At 43.4% G+C, this 18,583-nt stretch overlaps 1 protein-coding gene across 1 annotated transcript in view; it reads left to right on the forward strand.

Moving 5' to 3' along the window:
- Positions 1-18,583, forward strand: part of LOC126203456 (glucose dehydrogenase [FAD, quinone]-like) — a 147,515-nt gene that overhangs the window by 78,700 nt on the left and 50,232 nt on the right. Inside the window, exon 3 of the mRNA XM_049937773.1 lies at positions 8,921-9,129. Within this exon, the coding sequence (XP_049793730.1) occupies positions 8,921-9,129 (209 nt within the window). The remainder of the gene's footprint in view (positions 1-8,920; positions 9,130-18,583) is intronic.

Here is an 18,583-nt window from a genome sequence, read left to right on the forward strand (position 1 = left end):
TTAAAAAGTTTTAAGAGTTTTTACATAAAAAATTCGGAGAAATTACTTTTCAGCACGACCTTGTACGTGAACAATAAATATGTCCGAGGCCTTTCAAATCTGCATTTAATGTACTGTAGAATTCTTAAAATACCGCGGGAACCGAGAATAACTTCACCAAAGTATTGAAAAAAACACACAAACAGAAAAAAACGGTAACAAAGTTAGGGTATAACTTAAAAGAAGGACAACTGCATACATAGGACGTAACTTCTGAACATCAAACTTCCATTGTCGATAATAGAAGGGAACATCGAAGACAAAAAAAGAAAAAGGCGAAGAAGGATACCTTGGTTAGATAACATAATGCACTAGACAGGATTACCATTCCAGATCAACTACTACATACTGCGGTTCATATAATGATACATCGCGTGGTCGTCAGCATCCATTAAAGGACAAGCAGAAGAAATTACACATTTCCTCTTAGATGTAGCCGGCCGAAGTGGCCGTGCGGTTAAAGGCGCTGCAATCTGGAACCGCAAGACCGCTACGGTCGCAGGTTCGAATCCTGCCTCGGGCATGGATGTTTGTGATGTCCTTAGGTTAGTTAGGTTTAACTAGTTCTAAGTTCTAGGGGACTAATGACCTCAGCAGTTGAGTCCCATAGTGCTCAGAGCCATTTTTGAACCTCTTAGATGAGACCAGGAAGTAAGTTATCTTGTGACGCTAAATAGAAGCATAAACAAACTGAATGCACTGTGAGAGAGCAAACTATTGTGAATTAGCTACGTGATTCTAGAAGGTTAAACATATCGTTCCGCTTCTGTCAGGTATGTAACTCAAAGAGGTCAACCATTTTCATACGGGCTTAATTCGGCACTAAGACTTAATGTATCATCATGTATAGATTTGTCAAATGCTGATCGAATAGGCAGCTGTAAAACATCAATATTTCTCAGAAACTGGAGAAACTGCAGTGCAACTTGAAGCTGTTGCAACTCTAGATTCGTGGCGCGGTTTATTCAGGCAGTGCTGCACTTCTGAGCAAAACTTAATGTCCGTTACAGAAATGTTGTACCTGTAGAACCAACCGGCGAAATGCGCGGCGCCGGTTCGTAGATAAACATACGACGCTGTGAGCCTATCGTGATGCGTAACGTGTTTACCACGTAGTTCGGGCTATTCCTAGTCTTGGCTTATAGCAGGAACCTGTCAGCCAAGACGGTGCCTGCCGACTGGACTAAAGCATCGGCTTGCGGAAGCATCTCGTTAAGAAGTCGCCGACGCCGTCAATGACTTTAAATAGTGGAGCTAAGAGCACAGCTTTCTCGCTGGAGCAGGTTTCGCAACATCTCTGTGCCAGCATTGGGAAGTGTAGGAAGCAATGCGCTGATCACAGCACGGTGACAGGTCGCTAGACAAGTTCTCAAAGCACAATTCCCTCCAATACTTTACATAAATGCGTGATACTTCCACAGTATCAAACGAAGAAAACTTTTCAAACCGGTGTGGCCGTGCGGTTCTAGGCGCTTCAATCTGGGACCGCGTGACCGCTACGGTCGCAGGTTCGAATCCTGCCTCGGGCATGGATGTGTGTAATGTTCTTAGGTTAGTTAGGTTTAAGTAGTTCTAAGTTCTGGGGGACTGATGACCACGGATGTTAAGTCCCATAGTGCTCAGAGCTATTTTTATGGCTAGGATGTAATGCCTTTCCCGCAAGGTGTTTGACGCACCTCTGATACGATTTTCGTGGTGCCGTAGCTGTCATAAAACGTCGTTTAAACCAACTCGAGTAATGTAAATTTGCCCGTGGCGAAGGACCACAGGAAGTAGGAAATCAAACGCAGAGCTGAACAGTGGGTTTGTCAGCTAAATGTGGTACCTGCGAACCAAGCGTGGCCAGTTGTCAACTCCATCTGCTTTGCCAAATGTTGTAACAGTTCATCCCTACAGCATAGTTTTCATGACAGACACAATATTTAGTTGCTGCCTAGTAGATCATTCGCACGTTTTTCCGTTGTGTGATACCGGATTCAGGTACATTCGGGTCGTTACAGTTGCAAAATGCACGTCTGTAAGTCAGTTTTTAATGCTGAGATGAAAAGGTCAGCTTATAATATGACCTGTCATTTCATTTGATTGGTTTTATTTCTACATTCTTACAGACAAGTACTGATCATATGGGCAAGCGTATTTAATAATGTATTCAATGACGTGTGCTGACGGCATATTTTCATAGGACGTCCGTCAGATCACTTCATTATTTGGTGTGAAATTTTAGTTACATGTATTTCTGGATAATGATGACGATGATGATGGTGATGTTTGGTTTGTGGGGCGGTCAACTGAGCGGTTATCAGCACCCTTACAAATTCCCAACCTTAGCTCTGCCCAATCTCGCCAGTTTCATGAGTGATAATGAAATGATAAGGACAACACACACACACACCCAGTCATCTCGATGTATTTCTGGGGAAGACATGTTTACATCCTTCGAAACCGTCGTGAATAAAATCACCTTTTCTCGCAACTGGTTGGCAGCTTTGGATCCATTTATTATTATTATTTCTTTCCTTTCTCAGACGTTATGTCTGGTTAAAAATGGAAAGTGACGCGGACCTTGATCAAGCGTGACTTCCTTTTAACTGTAAGGTATATGTTACATTGCATTTAGGAACTTTCGGATAACTGAACATGTATCAATAATTACAGATTTCTGTAGTTGTATGTATACGTTTGGATGTAGCCGTATTGCGTTGATGTACTGGTGGATATTGTGTGGTATGACTCCTGTAGTTGATAGTATAATTGGTATGTCAACTTTATCCTGATGCCACATGTCCTTGACTTCCTCGGCCAGTTGGATGTATTTTTCAATTTCTTTTCCTGTTTTCTTCTGTATATTTGTTGTATTGGGTATGGATATTTCGATTAGATGTGTTAATTTCTTCTTTTTATTGGTGAGTATGATGTCAGGTTTGTTATGTGGTGTTGTTTTATCTGTTAAAAAGGTTCCGTTCCAGTATAATTTGTATTCATCATTCTCCAGTACATTTTGTGGTGCATACTTGTATGTGCGAATGTGTTGTTTTATTAGTTTATGTTGTATGGCAAGTTGTTGATGTATTATTTTTGCTACATTGTCATGTCTTCTGGGGTATTCTGTACTTGCTAGTATTGTACATCCGCTTGTGATGTGATCTACTGTTTCTATTTGTTGTTTGCAAAGTCTGCATTTATCTGTTGTGGTATTGGGATCTTTAATAATATGCTTGCTGTAATATCTGGTGTTTATTGTTTGATCCTGTATTGCAATCATGAATCCTTCCGTCTCACTGTATATATTGCCTTTTCTTAGCCATGTGTTGGATGCGTCTTGATCGATGTGTGGCTGTGTTAGATGATACGGGTGCTTGCCATGTAGTGTTTTCTTTTTTCCAATTCACTTTCTTCGTATCTGTTGATGTTATGTGATCTAAAGGGTTGTAGTGTGTATATTTAGTGTAGTGATTGCTCCTACATAAACCAGTAGTTGTAACTCTTCCATAGTTGTGTATTCATTTATTTTGTTGTGTATGATTGTGTTGATAGTTTTTATTGTTGTTTCGACTTGTGGGCTATTTGGCGGTCTATGCAAGAATGGTCTAATGTCTGTATTTGTGTCTTTGTATTCTATATATATCAGCTGAAATTTTTCTTCTATATCTAACATGTGTGTCACTTCATGTTCTATTTGTGCTTTTGCTGGTGGCTGTCTTAAGATTTCGTTTTCCTCTGATTGTTTAATTGATGCGTGTTGTTCTTTGTTTGTTTGCTCTGGGATGTTTGAGTCCATTACTGTATTTTCTTCTTCTTCTAATTGCACATTATTTTGTTCCAGTATTTGTAGTACCTGTTGTTTGATGTTTTCTAATTCTGACTGGGGTATCCTGTTATTTTTTATTATTACACGGATCTGATCAGCTAGTTAAAAATTTTAATTCCGGGTATCTGGTAATAAATGTTGTGTATACTTGTGATCTGTGACCGAGCGAGGTGGCGCAGTGGTAAGACACTGGACTCGCATTCGGGAGGACGACGGTTCAATCCCGCGTCGGGCCATCCTGATTTAGGTTTTCCGTGATTTCCCTAAATCACTCCAGGCAAATGCCGGGATGGTTCCTCTGAAAGGGCACGGCCGACTTCCTTCCCCATCCTTCCCTAATCCGATGAGACTGATGACCACGCTGTCTGGTCTCCTTCCCCAAAACCAACCAACCAACTTGTGATCTGTATCCAGTTGTGTTGGTTCCTAGGTTTGTTGCTTGGTAATAACAGAACATGAGGTGTCGATTAACTTCATCTGACCATCTCATCCTCTGTCTTTGTTTTCCTTCTAGGGTGATTACAGGAAGCATATCCTGCAAAACACCTCTATTTGGATTTAAATCATTTTCCAGTTGGCTAGCAGTGTCATTACCATTGTGGGCGGGCATAGGGTTCAAGCGTCGTCCCCGACCATGACGGCGCTTGTCCGAGGCTTCTTTAGTTCTGTCCTGAACCAAGTAATCACACTAAAAGGGGGGTTAGCCCTATTAGTGGTTTGTTCTTTCCGTCGCCTTTTACGACTGGCAGAACATACCGGAGGCCTATTTTTTTCCCGGGCCTCCACGGGGTATTATTATTATTATTATTATTATTATTATTGTACTTCATTTTTCGTTTTGTCCATTTAAGGAGCGCGTTTGAACTTGCCTTGATGGTTTCCGTCCTCAACATTTCTTCTTGATGCCACTACAGGTTTTTATTCTTTTCTTCTGGCCATTAGTTGCCAGTCTTCTTCTGAAGCTTCCAAAATCTCGACGATTTGTTATGTTTTCTTCTCTGATGTCCACGTCTCGTAAATCTTGCGCAATTTCTTCTAACCAGTTGAGAAGGGGAGAGTCCCTGCAATTTAATGCGACTGTATGCTAAGAAATGCATGTAACGACCGCGAATCACACCAAATTTGACAGATGCCAATGGAACGGCACTTCAAGATCATGAGCTGTCCGAGAATGAGTATCGCCAGCACTGTCCATGAATCATTTGCCTACTTCCGGTGGGGCTGGTTGTTCTCTTACTGTCCTTAAATAATCAGTCCACCTAACTGGATAGGTTTCAGGTTGTCTGCCCCTTCACTCTGCGATGGTAGATGATGATTTAGCCGACAAAAGCAGTGTTTGACGAAAATTCGTCTAAATACCTACCACACAAAGGCCACATTAACTCTAGTCCATGGACAGTAGCTGAAAGTTATTTAAACTATTGAGCGTTCAGGATTCTTTCATGACTCGTTTGAAACAATGTCTAAAATTTCCTTGATCTTGGTTTATTGTCTTTAAAACACGGAAAGTAGCTACCAGGTCCATATTTAATTTCCGACATAAATTACGCAATGGTATCGACTGTCTCTGTTACAAGTTCACACCTGAAAGCAGCCAGAAGACATTTAGTTCGACCTGATATATTGAATGTCCTCAACTGTCACTGACCCACGGCTACTTGCGAGTTAACACATTCAGTCGTTCAGTAGGTTTCTTGTAAAGAAGAACCCGCAGTAATGTCTCGTAAACCGCGGGAAACACCCCACGTGGAGTTTATATACGACATGAAATGTTTACACACAAATATCTTCTTAAATGAATCACTCACAAGTGTCAAAGTTTCACAAAATATTCAACACTGTAGTCGCTTTTCTTCTGCGATACGAGAACCAATCAAACGCACGAAGTTTTTCATTTTGGTACAAATTTGATCAGCGAGGTTTAAAACGGGAAAACGGCTACCGAGCGACTATATTGACTCATAGATCTGAGGCAGAAAGCCCCATTCAAAAGCGAGGAGAATGTAGAATTCCTATTGGCTAATATGTTAAGCAGCCAATCAGATCATCTCGAACACATCTATACTCGCAATATTCCTAATGTCAGCCAATCAGACTACCGCAAGTAATTTAGACTAGAAATTTCGTAATTCAGAAACTAAATAAAATTTAATGAAAAAAACACGATTTCTTTTCAGAAAATAAATCACTAATAAATTTAGTAATCTGGCTGCCTTTTACAATGTCAAGCTCACTCGGACATATGTTACAAATTCTCCTATTACACAACAAATTTCTCACGCATACATTTACATAGTTTTAATAAAATATCACATTCTCACTTTACGTATGTCCTCCATTCACTCTCTCGTTCTCGTCAAAACTCTCACACAACCAAAACACGATGAAATAATTTTCCAAATCTGTTGTAATGAAACTAAAGAAAATTAGATTATATGAACCTATTCTCTTGGTTGTAGTTTCAGTTGATGCTGTGGATGAATGCATTAGAGTCCCGAACTCAGTTTCACAATGCCAACACGATTATTACGTGTTTTACTTAAAAAATTATATCTCCGAAAGTATTGGAGTTAATGATTTGAAATTTTAACAATATGGTTGTGTTTGGTATACTAAGTGTGAGAAAGATCGCTTAATATTTAATAGTACTTCTTCAGATTCACTGAGAGTATGCATAACGTATTGCACGCAGAATATGTGAAGTAGACGGCTCGCTCGGGCCAATAGCCAGCGTCAGCTGCGCCAGCGTGAGAACCAAAATCAGCTCCACGGCAAGCTACGCTTTCAATGCAAGGCGACAGCTCGTAATAATTTGCTTCTTTACATACTGACAGGTTTCAGATAGATTATATGATGGTAAGACAGAGATTTAGGAAACTGGTTTTAAATTGTAAGATCTTTCGAGGGGCAGATGTGGACTCTGAGCTCAATCTATTGGTTCTGAACTGTAGATTAAAACTGAAGAAATTGCATAACGGTGGAAATTTAAGGAGATGGGACCTGGATAAACTGACAGAATCAGAGGTTGCAGGGAGTTTCAGGGAGAGCATTAGGGAACAATTGACAGGAATGGGGGAAAGAAATACAGAAGAAGAATGGGTAGCTTTGAGGGATGAAGTATTGAAGGCAGCAGAGGATCAAGTAGGTAAAAAGACGAGGACTCATAGAAATCCTTGGGTAACAGAAGAGATACTGAATTTAATTGATGAAAGGAGAAAATATAAAAATGCAGTAAATGAAGCAGGCAAAAAGGAATACAAACGTCTCAAAAATGAGATCGACAGGAAGTGCAAAATGGCTAAGCAGGGATGGCTAGAGGAAAAATTTAAGGATGTAGAGGCTTATCTAACTAGGGGTAAGATAGATACTGCCTACAGCAAAATTAAAGAGACATTTGCAGAAAAGAGAACCACTTGTATGAATATCAGATGGAAACCCAGTTCTAACCAAAGAAGGGAAAGCAGAAAGGTGGAAGGAGTATATAGAGGGTCTATACAAGGGCGATGTAGTTGAGGACAATATTATGGAAACGGAAGAGGATGCAGATGAAGATGAAATGGGAGATATGACACTGCGTGAAGAGTTTGACAGAGCACCGAAAGACCTAAGTCGAAACAAGGCCCCGGGAGTAGAAAACATTCCATTAGAACTACTGACAGCCTTGGGAGAGCCAGAGAATATAATAATTCCAATCCCAAAGAAAGCACGTGTTGACAGATGTGAAAATTACCGAACTATCAGTTTAATAAGCCACGGCTGCAAAATACTAACACGAATTCTTTACAGACGAATGGTAGAAGCCGACCTCGGGGCAGATCAGTTTGGATTCCGTAAAAATGTTGGAACACGTGAGGCAATACTGACCCTACGACGTATCTTAGAAGAAAGATTAAGGAAAGGGAAACCTACGTTTCTAGCATTTGTAGACTTAGAGAAAGCTTTTGACAATGTTGATGGAATACTCTTTCGAATTCTGAAGGTGGCAGGGGTAAAATACAGCGAGCGAAAGGCCTTTTACAATTTGTACAGACACCAGAAGGTAGTTATAAAGAGTCGAGGGGCATGAAAGGAAAGCTGTGGTTGGGAAGGGAGTGAGACAGGGTTGTAGCCTCTCCCCGATGTTACTGAGCGAGCAGTAAAGGGAAAAAAAGAAAACTTTGAAGTAGGAATTAAAATCCATGGGGAAGAAGTAAAAATTTTGAGGTTCGCCGATGACATTGTAATTCTGTCAGAGACAGCAAAGGACCTGGAAGAGGACCTGTCTTGAAAGGAGGATATAAGATGAACATCAGCAAAAGCAAGACAAGGAAAATGGAATGTAGTCAAATTTAGTCGTGTGGAATTAGATTAGGAAATGAGACGCTTAAAGTAGTAAAGGAGTTTTGCTATTTGGGGAGAAAAATAACTGATGATGGTCGAAGTAGAGAGGATATAAAATGTAGACTGGCAATGGCAAGGAAAGCGTTTCTGAAGAAGAGAAATTTGTTAAAATCGAGCATAGATTTAAGTGTCAGGAAGTCGTTTCTGAAGGTATTTGTATGGAGTGTAGCCATGTATGGAAGTGAAACATGCACGATAAATAGTTTGGACAAGAAGAGAATAGAAGCTTTCGAAATGTGGTGCTACAGAAGAATGTGGAAGATTAGGTGGGTAGATCACATAACTAATGAAGTATTGAACAGAATTGGGGAGAAGAGGAACTTGTGGCACAACATGACTAGAAGAAGGGATCGGTTGGTAGAACATGTTCTGAGACATCAAGGGATCACCAATTTAGTATTGGAGGGCAGCGTGGAGGGTAAAAATCGTAGAGGGAGACCAAGAGATGAATACATTAAGCAGATTCAGAAGGATGTAGGTTGCAGTAGGTACTGGGAGATGATGAAGCTTGCACAGGGTAGAGTAGCACGGAGAGCTGCATCGAACCAGTCTCTGGACTGAAGACCACAACAACAACATACTGACTACAGTAAGGTTGAGACGGTGGAGTAGCAATCATGCTTCTACTTGCTAAGAATTCCATTACGAACAGCAGTTGTGTTTAGTGAAGCTGTGTGTGTGTGTTGGGTGCAGTTCACGGACGCCAACTGGAACTACCGGACGGAGCCGTCGTCGACGTCGTGCCTGGCCATGGAGGGCCGCCGCTGCCGGTTCCCGCGCGGCAAGGTGATGGGCGGCACCAGCGTGCTCAACTACCTCATCTACACCAGGGGCAACCGGAGGGACTACGACCACTGGGAGCGGCTCGGCAACGACGGCTGGGGCTGGGCCGACGTCCTGCCGTGAGTACGGCCGCGCTCGCCTGTGTTCGTTCTGCAGCGCTGCTAACAGCTCGGGGGACACAAAACCAACCCCGAGTATTCGTGGAAGCACACAGCACCACACACGCTCTCTAACCGAAGTGTCCGAACACCTATTAGTGGACATTAATATGGAGTATTTCCACCTTCACGACGGCTTTAACTTTGCTGTGGACACTTTCAATGAAGTGTCTGAATGTCTGTAGAGGAACGGTACCCCATTCTTCCTGAAGAGCTGAAACCAGAGAAGTTAGTGATGTTGGATGCTGGATGCTGCGGTCTGGCGCGAAGTCGACGTTCTGTCTCGTCGCAAAGGCTCGATGCCGACACTGTCGGGAGTCCAGTCCATCACGGGTCATGGCGCATCGAACACAGGCCGGTGTCAGGTGGAGCGTACACCATTAAGTTAAGTAGTGGTTTTGAGTTTGTACATATGTACTCTTTGTGTTTTCCTTTTTTTTCGTTTATAAATGTATAGTTAATCATTGACAAAGGTCTTCTTAGGCACTTGTGGGTTTTATTGTTCTGAAGAAGCTGTAGTTATCTACGACGAAACCTAGGTTAACACTAGGTGCTTCTTTCGCAATCGAGGCGGGTCTCTAGTTTTTTTAATATATTAACCAACGATTGCTGACGCGGTGCGATGTTGAAGGTTCTTAACATCGCAAGAATGATACTGTAAACAAACTAATGCCTCACAGATGCTGTTTCACGACAGGGTGCATTATCGTGCTGATATGAACAGTATCCTGTCCGAAAACTGATTCCGTAACTGTAGATTTCCAGAAGGGTGTTGACACCTTACCTCACAAGAGGCTTTTAATCAAATTACGTCGTTATTCAATATAGTCTCAGTTTTGCGATTACATTCGCGAGTTCCTCTCAGAAACATCACGGCTCGTAGTAAATTACGGAAAGTCATCGAGTAAAACAGAACTGATTCCTGCTGATCCCCAAAGGGATGTTGTAGGCCCTGTTATCTATATAGACGATTCAGGAGACAATCTGAGCATCCGTCTTAGGTTGTCTGCAGATGATGCTGTAGTTTATCGACTAGTAAAGTAATCAGGAGATCAAAACAAATTCCAAAACGATTTACAAAAGGTATTTGTAAGGTGCGAAAGTTGGCAATTGACACAAAACAACAAGGAGTGTGAGGTCATCCACACGAGTGCTAAAAGGAATCCGTTAAACTTCAATTACACGATAAATCAGTCAAATCTAAAGGCCATAAATTCAACTAAATACCTAGGAATTACAATTACGAACAACTTAAATTGGAAAGAACACACAGAAAATGTTGTGGGGATGGCGACCCACAGACTGCGTTTTATTCTCAGAGCACTTGGAAGATGCGACAGACCTGCTGAACAGACTGCCTGCACTACACTTCTCTGCCCTCTTTTGGAGTACTGCTGGGCGCTTTGGGATCCTACTAGATACGATTAAGGGAGTACATCGAGGAAGTTCAAAAAAGAGCAGCACGTTTTGTATTATCGAGAAATAGGGTGGAGAGTGTCACTGACACGATCCAGGATTTGGTGTCGAGATCATTAAAACAAACGCGTCTGTCATTACGGCAACATTTTCTCACTAAATTTCCATCAAAAACTTTCTCCTCCTAATGCCACAATATTTTGTCGACGCCGACCTACACAGGGAGAAACAATTATTACAATAAAATAAGGGAAACCAGAGCTCGCACGTTTTTTCCACGCGCTGTTAGAGAATGGTATAATAGACAATTATTTTGAAACTGGTTCCATAAACCCCCTGCCAGGCACGTAAGTGTGATTTGCAAAGTAGCCCCGTAGATGTAAATGAACCGTTCGTTTACCGTGCGCAGTATAATATGTCTTCATTTCCTTCCGCATTTAGCGTTTTTTTTCTTTTTAAAGCACAATAAGGGCATCACACCCTCACTAGGAAAAATTGCAGTTCTCTAGGCATTCACCAAACCCAAACCGTTCCATCGGGTTACCACAGGTATCGCGTGGTTCACCTCTCCACATCACTACCTTAAAGTCATTCAGTGCCGTCGCTCTTTACACCACCTCAATCGTCGCTTAGCGCTGACAACAGAAATGTGGGCGTTGGGAGGAGCTGCTCGAAAAATGTAACCATTCTTTTCAGAGTGTTAGCTGGACTGCTAGTAACACCGATACTCACGAATGATTCCTTCCGTCGATTTTATGCAACTGTTGACAACGAGCCCCGAAAAACTCGGCGGTCTCTCTCCGACAGTACACGAAGTCTGCGTGGTTCTGGTTCAGCCGCGGTGGTTCTTCCGGGATTCCATTTGCACAGCGACATCTCCAACGGTGCCATGGGCAGCGTGACCGACCTGTGACATCCAGTGCCTAGACCACGTTCCAAGTTACTCAGCTACTTCCGTGGCTTCGCGAGAAATACCAGTAGCGGCCGCGGCCGGAATCCACTCACTGCTGGCGAGACAAATTTCGCGACACACTACACCGCAGATTTACTCGGAAACTTTTTTCGACAGGCCCGGATTAATCCTCTGCACTACTACACTTAAAAAGTCAGTCTAAATGAAGGTCCCCAGCCTCGCTGTGGTCCCAAATGCTCTGTACGAATCTGACCATTTCCAGAAAGATTCCGAAATTCGATCACTGAAATGGAAAATGTACATCGCTATCGGTCAATACACAGCACCCAGATGCCGCCTAGTAACTGTTGCACCGAAAACGAAACAGGAAAAAAAAACATCTCACTCAAATTTCCACGGAAACAAATGGATGGAACGTAAAAGTTTCAACTAAACCTCGCTACTGGAACCGTGGTCTGCTGTAAGGCCTCCGTTTACGCAGCGCGTGCACGCTTGCATAAACACAAAACTCACCCACATAACCAGAAAATGATTAATTAAAATTGTATATAACTTGACAACACTTTCAAGTTTTCCGTACTGTATGAACAACTTAATTCAGCTCTGAGGATGACTCAGTCTAGACTTGATATGCTGGACACACTTAAAACATTACCGCCTGCCTCACGGGTCATACGCCCCTCTACGGCCGTGTTGGGAGCCGCCCGACTTCTAGATTTCGTGAGCTCGAAACCACTGCACGAAATTAGCTAATTACCATCGTTTACAGTCAGTCAATGTCAGCAGTAGAATGGAGGCACGTTCATAGGCTATATAAAGTCTCTGCGAAGGGTTGTTTTCTGCCAGCTCTTCTGGAAAGTTTAGTTCCATCAAGTGGTGAAGAAATACGTTCCGCAATGGGAAAATCTTTAGTCATTTGGCCAGCACAGCAGTCCTCATTCACAGTTCCAATGGAAGGAGTATGGAACGTCAGACCCACCATTTCCAGGCTGGACAAAGCGCACTGCCATAGGCTACTGGGAATTGTGCCTGTCTTCACAACAGCCAGGAGAAGTCTACAAAAAGCACTCCGCCTTCAGGCCACAACTGGCCCATTGGGACCATTCGACCGCCGTGTCATCCTCATGTGAGGACGCGGATAGGAGGGGCGTGTGGTCAGCACACCGCTCTCCCGGTCGTTATGATGGTTTTCTTTGACCGCAGCCGCTACAATTCGGTGTTGTAGGTCCCCAATTGGCATCACGAGGCTGTGAGGTAACGGGCGAGTTGAGCAGCCTCGGAGATGTTCTAAGTTGGGAGCTGGCGCGACCGCACGGCAAGCCGGGGCCGGCAGCAAACACGTGGTGCTGAACGTCAGCTGCACAAGAGGGGCGGCCCCAGTGCGTGGTCCGTGCCGAGCACGTGGCTGGGAATCCCTCAGTGATGCTGTGTCGATGAAGGAGACTTGTATGCCGAGAGCGCCACCGATGGCGCACTTTGTGAAACCATCATGGCAGACATTTCTCAGTTCGTATAGAAATTAATAATAGTCAGATGAATCATGATACCTCAAAAAGAAACATGTACATTACTACTATTATTTCCACGGCGATTCAGATGGTGTAATCAGATTTTCAATATCTTTATTAGTTTAAGGTTTAGTATCTGACGGTAAATTATACAAGTAACATCCAGCAACGAATTTCGAAAATCGAAACGCTTCATCCGATTTCGTCGACCGACGTGTGTTTAGAGAGCTATTAGTGTAAACCTAAATTGGTATATATTACAAGCATGTAACTTGAATAGTACATGAGTTATTGGAGGTCGAAGTTGCCGATTACTATCGATCGCGTCAGGCCATAATTACTCCACTGTTACACGAAAAAACGTTAGCAGCATGCTATTAAATATATTTATTCATCTATGTCTTTGTTTATATCCGATATATACTATTCGTGAAGAAATTGGTTAAATATTTACGGTGTTTTAGAAAGCACAGAGACATCCGACTACTGGCCTATCTTTTGTTGCTATTCCTTTGATATATGTTTATTTAATTTGTTTATGTATTTAATAATGTGTGTTAGAGCTTGTTTATGCTCCAGCCGTAGGTTCAAATGGCTCTGAGCATTATGTGACTTAACTCCTGAGGTCATCAGTCCCCTAGAACTTAGAACTAACCTAAGGACATCACACACAGCCGTGCTCGAGGCAGGATTCGAACCTGCGACCGGAGCGGTCGCTCGGTTCCAGACTGTAGCGCCTAGAACCGCACGGTCACTAAGGCCGGCACAAAGAACACATTTAGCGACGCGGTCTCTGGTAGGCTGCTCGAATTTGAATGCGCAACAACCTCTTTGGCAAACTTCAGTGCTACGTAACTCGGAAACGGCGCATCGTATGGATTTTGCTTTCCTAACAGTTATTTCTCAACACAACCTACCTTCTAACACTCTTACAAGCTTCTTAGACTCTTTCCGACCACCCAGTATAACCGTCCCCATTTTCACACAATTTATCCGAGGCTTCGTTGATGTCTGCTCGCCATCGCGTTCACTCCTTAACATCACAAAAACGCATTCCTCGCAAAGAGTACTGAAAACGCAGGATCGTAACACGTTCTTTGTGCAACGGTAAATCTCCCCACTGACCTAATGGCATTCCCCTGTAGTCTTTACTCGTTCATTAGTTACATGCATATTTTATAAGTACCATTTAATTGTTCGTTCCATATACAACATAATTTAGGTACTAAACGTCTTATGCACTGAAAAATAATATCTGAAACACAGTACAGTATGTAGTTAATTATTTACAGCCTTTGGCGCTAGATGAGAAGGAAACTAACATCCTTCTTTCTCCAAATGTGATTTCTTTTATCCTCGTAACTGCAGTCGACAAGCATCATAATTAGCGTTACTTCACGTGCATTGAGTACTTCGCTACCGGATACATTGTGTGGGTGAGAGCAAACCCGAGCACTGATAAATGTTTGTCACTAAAATAGGGTGTCTTCTGAGAAGTACACCGTTGTTTTTTTTTCCAGGAGAAGACAGCTGCAGACGAACATGTACTGGTGTGTACCGTTCTTAAGGCAAAGTCTCGTGTAAATAGATGCTCCTTTCTCACTCAGTGCTGAATAGATAATGAGTTCTGGCGTTCGTTCTTCTCTACAGTGCGCACAAGCATTGGAAATGACAACAGGCAATGAATCTTTGTTTCTATTTTTGTTTTGCTTGCTAATGTATTCGACCTTGAATCGCAGACAGTAATCTACAGAAAAAAAAAGAGAGAAAAAAATACGTTGTGTAATTCTCAGGTTGAACGTGCCACAGATATCTCCTCTGTTAGTAATGGTTACAGTACAATATAAAAATGTTTTAATTCATTAATAATAATAATATAATTATTTACACTGCTATAGTGCAACTACCTAGAAACTTCAGTTCACTAAAATAATGGATTTGAACAGTATTCGTCCAAAAATTTTTAAAAGTATATCTTTCATGGAACTGATTTATGAACTTTAACAGTAACAAACTGTTATAACTTTGACGACGTCATAATTCATACTATAGACAATCTAATAGTTCACTCGCCGTTGTCCCTGCTATCATTCCGGTCGCGTGAATGGGAGCGAGTGCGGTTTCTTTCATTAATCTCCACCTATGTTCGGGATGCCATTATTTCTATTACTTTTGTTCTTATTGTAGGGTCTTCCCCTTGCTATGTTCCTTTACTCAAATACTGGTCGTTTGCCGGTTCTGCTTGTGGACACATGAACTGTCTCGGGTTTGTGGTTGACGGTAAGTACTGTCAGTTTGTGAGTGGTCGCCTTTAGCATGTACACTATGTGATCAAAAGTAACCGGACACCCCCAAAAACATACGTTTTTCATATTAGGTGCACTGTACTGCCAACTACTGCCAGGTAATCCTTATCAGCGATCTCAGTAGTCATTAGACATCGTGAGAGAGCAGAATTTGCCGCTCCGCGGAGCTCACGGACTTCGAACGTGGTCAGGTGACTGGGTGTAACTTGTATCATACGCGCCTGTACGCGAGATTTCCACACTCCTAAACGCCCCTAGGTCCACTGTTTCCAATGTCATAGTGTAGTGGAAACGTGAGGGACATGTGCAGCACAAAAGCGTACAGGCCGACCTCGTCTGTTGACTGTCGGAGACCGCCGATAGTTGAAGAGGGTCGTAATGAGTAGTAGGCACAGATCTATCCAGACTATTACACAGGAATTCCAAACTGCACCAGCGTCCACTACAAGTACTATGACAGTTAGGCGGGAGGTGAGAAAACTTGGATTTCATGGTCGAGCGGCTGCTCGTATGTCACACAGCACGCCGGTAAACGGCAAACGACGCCTCGCTTAGTGTAAGGAGAGTAAACATTGGACGGTTGAACAATGGAAAAACATTGTGTGGAGTGACGGATCACGGTACACAATGCCGCGATCCGGTGGCAGGTTGTGGGTATGGCGAATGCCCTGTGAGCGTCATCTGCCAGCGTGTGTACTGCCAACAGTAAAATTCGGAGGCGGTAGTGTTATGGTGAGGTCGTGTTTTTCCTGGAGGGGGCTTGCACCCCTTGTTGTTTTGCGTGGCAAATCACAGCACAGGCTTACATTGATGTTTTAAGCACCTTCTTGCTTCCCACTGTTGAAGAGCAATTCGGGGATGGCGGTCTTTCAACACGATGGAGCACCTGTTCATAATGCATGGCCTGTGGCGGAGTGGTTACACGACAATAACATCCCGATGTCCACGAAACGGTTTACGAATGATTCAGAGGATTTATAACATCCAGGAATTCAACGATTGGCACAACGTTCTGCCGTTTGTTTACGGAGACCTGGTAATTACGTTGACAATACGAGTGACGTTCAATAACTAATGCAACATATTTTTTCTCCGCAAATTTCGGTTAGAAAAATGCGGCATTTGTTGTGGAACGTCTAGTAATACTCCTGCTTCAGCCCCTGTAGTTTCACGAAGTTCCGACAGGTGGCGGCACTATACATAGCCTTCAGCAGAGGAGCGTTCCAAGCAGAGAGCTGTCACTGAGTTTCTTTTGGTGGAAAACCAAAGCAGCGCAGATATTCAGTGGCGCTTGCAGACTGCCTACGGCTACCTGGCAGTGAACAAAAGCACGGCGAGCCGTTGGGCGACGCTTCTGTCACGAGGTCGCGCAAAGCTGTCCGGCCTGCAGAGCGGCGGCCGGCCGCACCCAGCCAGCTGTGACTCCTGCACTGCTGGAACGTGACGACACTCTGATTCGAAGTGATCGACAGATCACAACCGAACACCTCGCTGCTCAACGGGACGCTTCTGTTGGTAGTGAGGTACTCAACTCTGAAGATGTTCGCGCTACTCTCAGGAAAATGAAGAAACGACTGCAGTGTGTTCATCGCCACGAAAATGTGAACGAACTGCTACTTCTCCATGACAACCTAAGGCCTCCACAAGTCCGCACACCCGAGAGCAGCTCACAAAACTCTGGACTGTTCTTCCTCATCCTCCGTACAGCCCGGGTCTCGCAACTTCCGTGTTCCATCTGCTTGGCCCAATGAAGGATGCACTCCACGAGAAGCGATACGTGGATGGATTATATGGAGGTTGCTGATGCAGCAACACGTTGCTTCCAACGTCGGCCAGTGGAGCGGTACCATGCCGGCATAAAGGCCTTCTCAGTAAGATGGCGTAAGGCCGTCGAATTGGACGGAGATTATTTTTGAAAACTAGGATTTCGTAACCAAATGAGTGGAAGATAATATGGTGTATTTGAATCCTGACTGAACCGAACTGCTTTCAGAAATAGAATGTATTGCGTTACTTAATGAACGAGTCTTCTGTATCTGCCTCACTTTGAAGTGTAATTCAGTATTTAATAAAAGCTCCTTGACCAGCCATAATAGTACGTAACTTACTTTTAGAGGTCTCCTCGTATATCTAAATATACGAACACTTCTAATAAAATGGTTTTTTTTTTTGGGGGGGGGGGGGGGGGAGGGATGCCAATTCATGACCCTGCCCCCCCCCCTCCTCAATAAATGTCTAACCCACTTACGGTACCAGTAGTACTGAGGAGTGTGCGGTACTCTAGTTTGTTACAAGTATATTCTGGTACATCAACCTCACAGCCCTCTGCCAAAAGACTCTCCGAGCGTCGCACATCCCGTTGCCGAGTCAGATGGCGCGCTGGTAAGACTTCGGATTTGCATTTGGCAGGATAGCGGTTCAAATCTCTGGCCAGACGTTTCCACTTCCCCTTAATCTGCAATAGTAAATGCCGGAATGTTATAAACAAAGTAGATTTCCTTCACCATCCGCACCAATTCGAGCTTTTCGACACGACGTTACAGCTTAATCTTCCTCCCTTTTGAATATTTCATGCTCCACCGACAAGGGACAAGGGGAAGGCCTCATCTAACACGAACAAACCGATTCGGCTTATATTTGGCTCTTCGCTTGTGTACAACCTGAAAACAAAGATCATGAACGATCAGCCTATTTTCCATTTATTTTTAATAGTCAACCTCCTCCTGTAATGCAATAAACTTCATTCATTATTAGTTTGTTATTGTCATTATTATTATTGTTATACGTTCACTCGCAAGAACTTTCAAAAATGGTTCTCTGAGCACTATGGGACTTAACATCTGAGGTCATCAGTCCCCTCGAACTTAGAACTACTTCAACCTAACTAACCTACGGACATCACACATATCCATGCCCGAGGCAGGATTCGAACCTGCGGACGTAGCGGTCGCGCGGTTCCGGACTGAAGCGCCTAGAACCGCTCGGCCACCGAGGCCTTTCCTCTTCCTAGTTTCTACCGATGCACACGACCAGTGAATCTGCAAGAATGCAGTGTTGGATGTTCCGCGTAGTGAATGCACACGGTAACCACGGCAGCTCGTGGTTTTTTTTCTTTTCTTTCCTTTGTCTTAAGAGTATACTTAATGGACTACAGCTGTGGGAACTTACGTAACATTTACAACAGAGGCAACAGAACTGCTCACAGACCGAGCGAGGTGGCGCAGTGGTTAGACACTGGACTCGCATTCGGGAGGACGACGATTGAATCCCGC

The sequence above is a fragment of the Schistocerca nitens genome, chromosome 9 (genome assembly GCF_023898315.1).
Source record: "Schistocerca nitens isolate TAMUIC-IGC-003100 chromosome 9, iqSchNite1.1, whole genome shotgun sequence".
In the NCBI taxonomy this organism is placed as follows: domain Eukaryota; kingdom Metazoa; phylum Arthropoda; class Insecta; order Orthoptera; family Acrididae; genus Schistocerca; species Schistocerca nitens.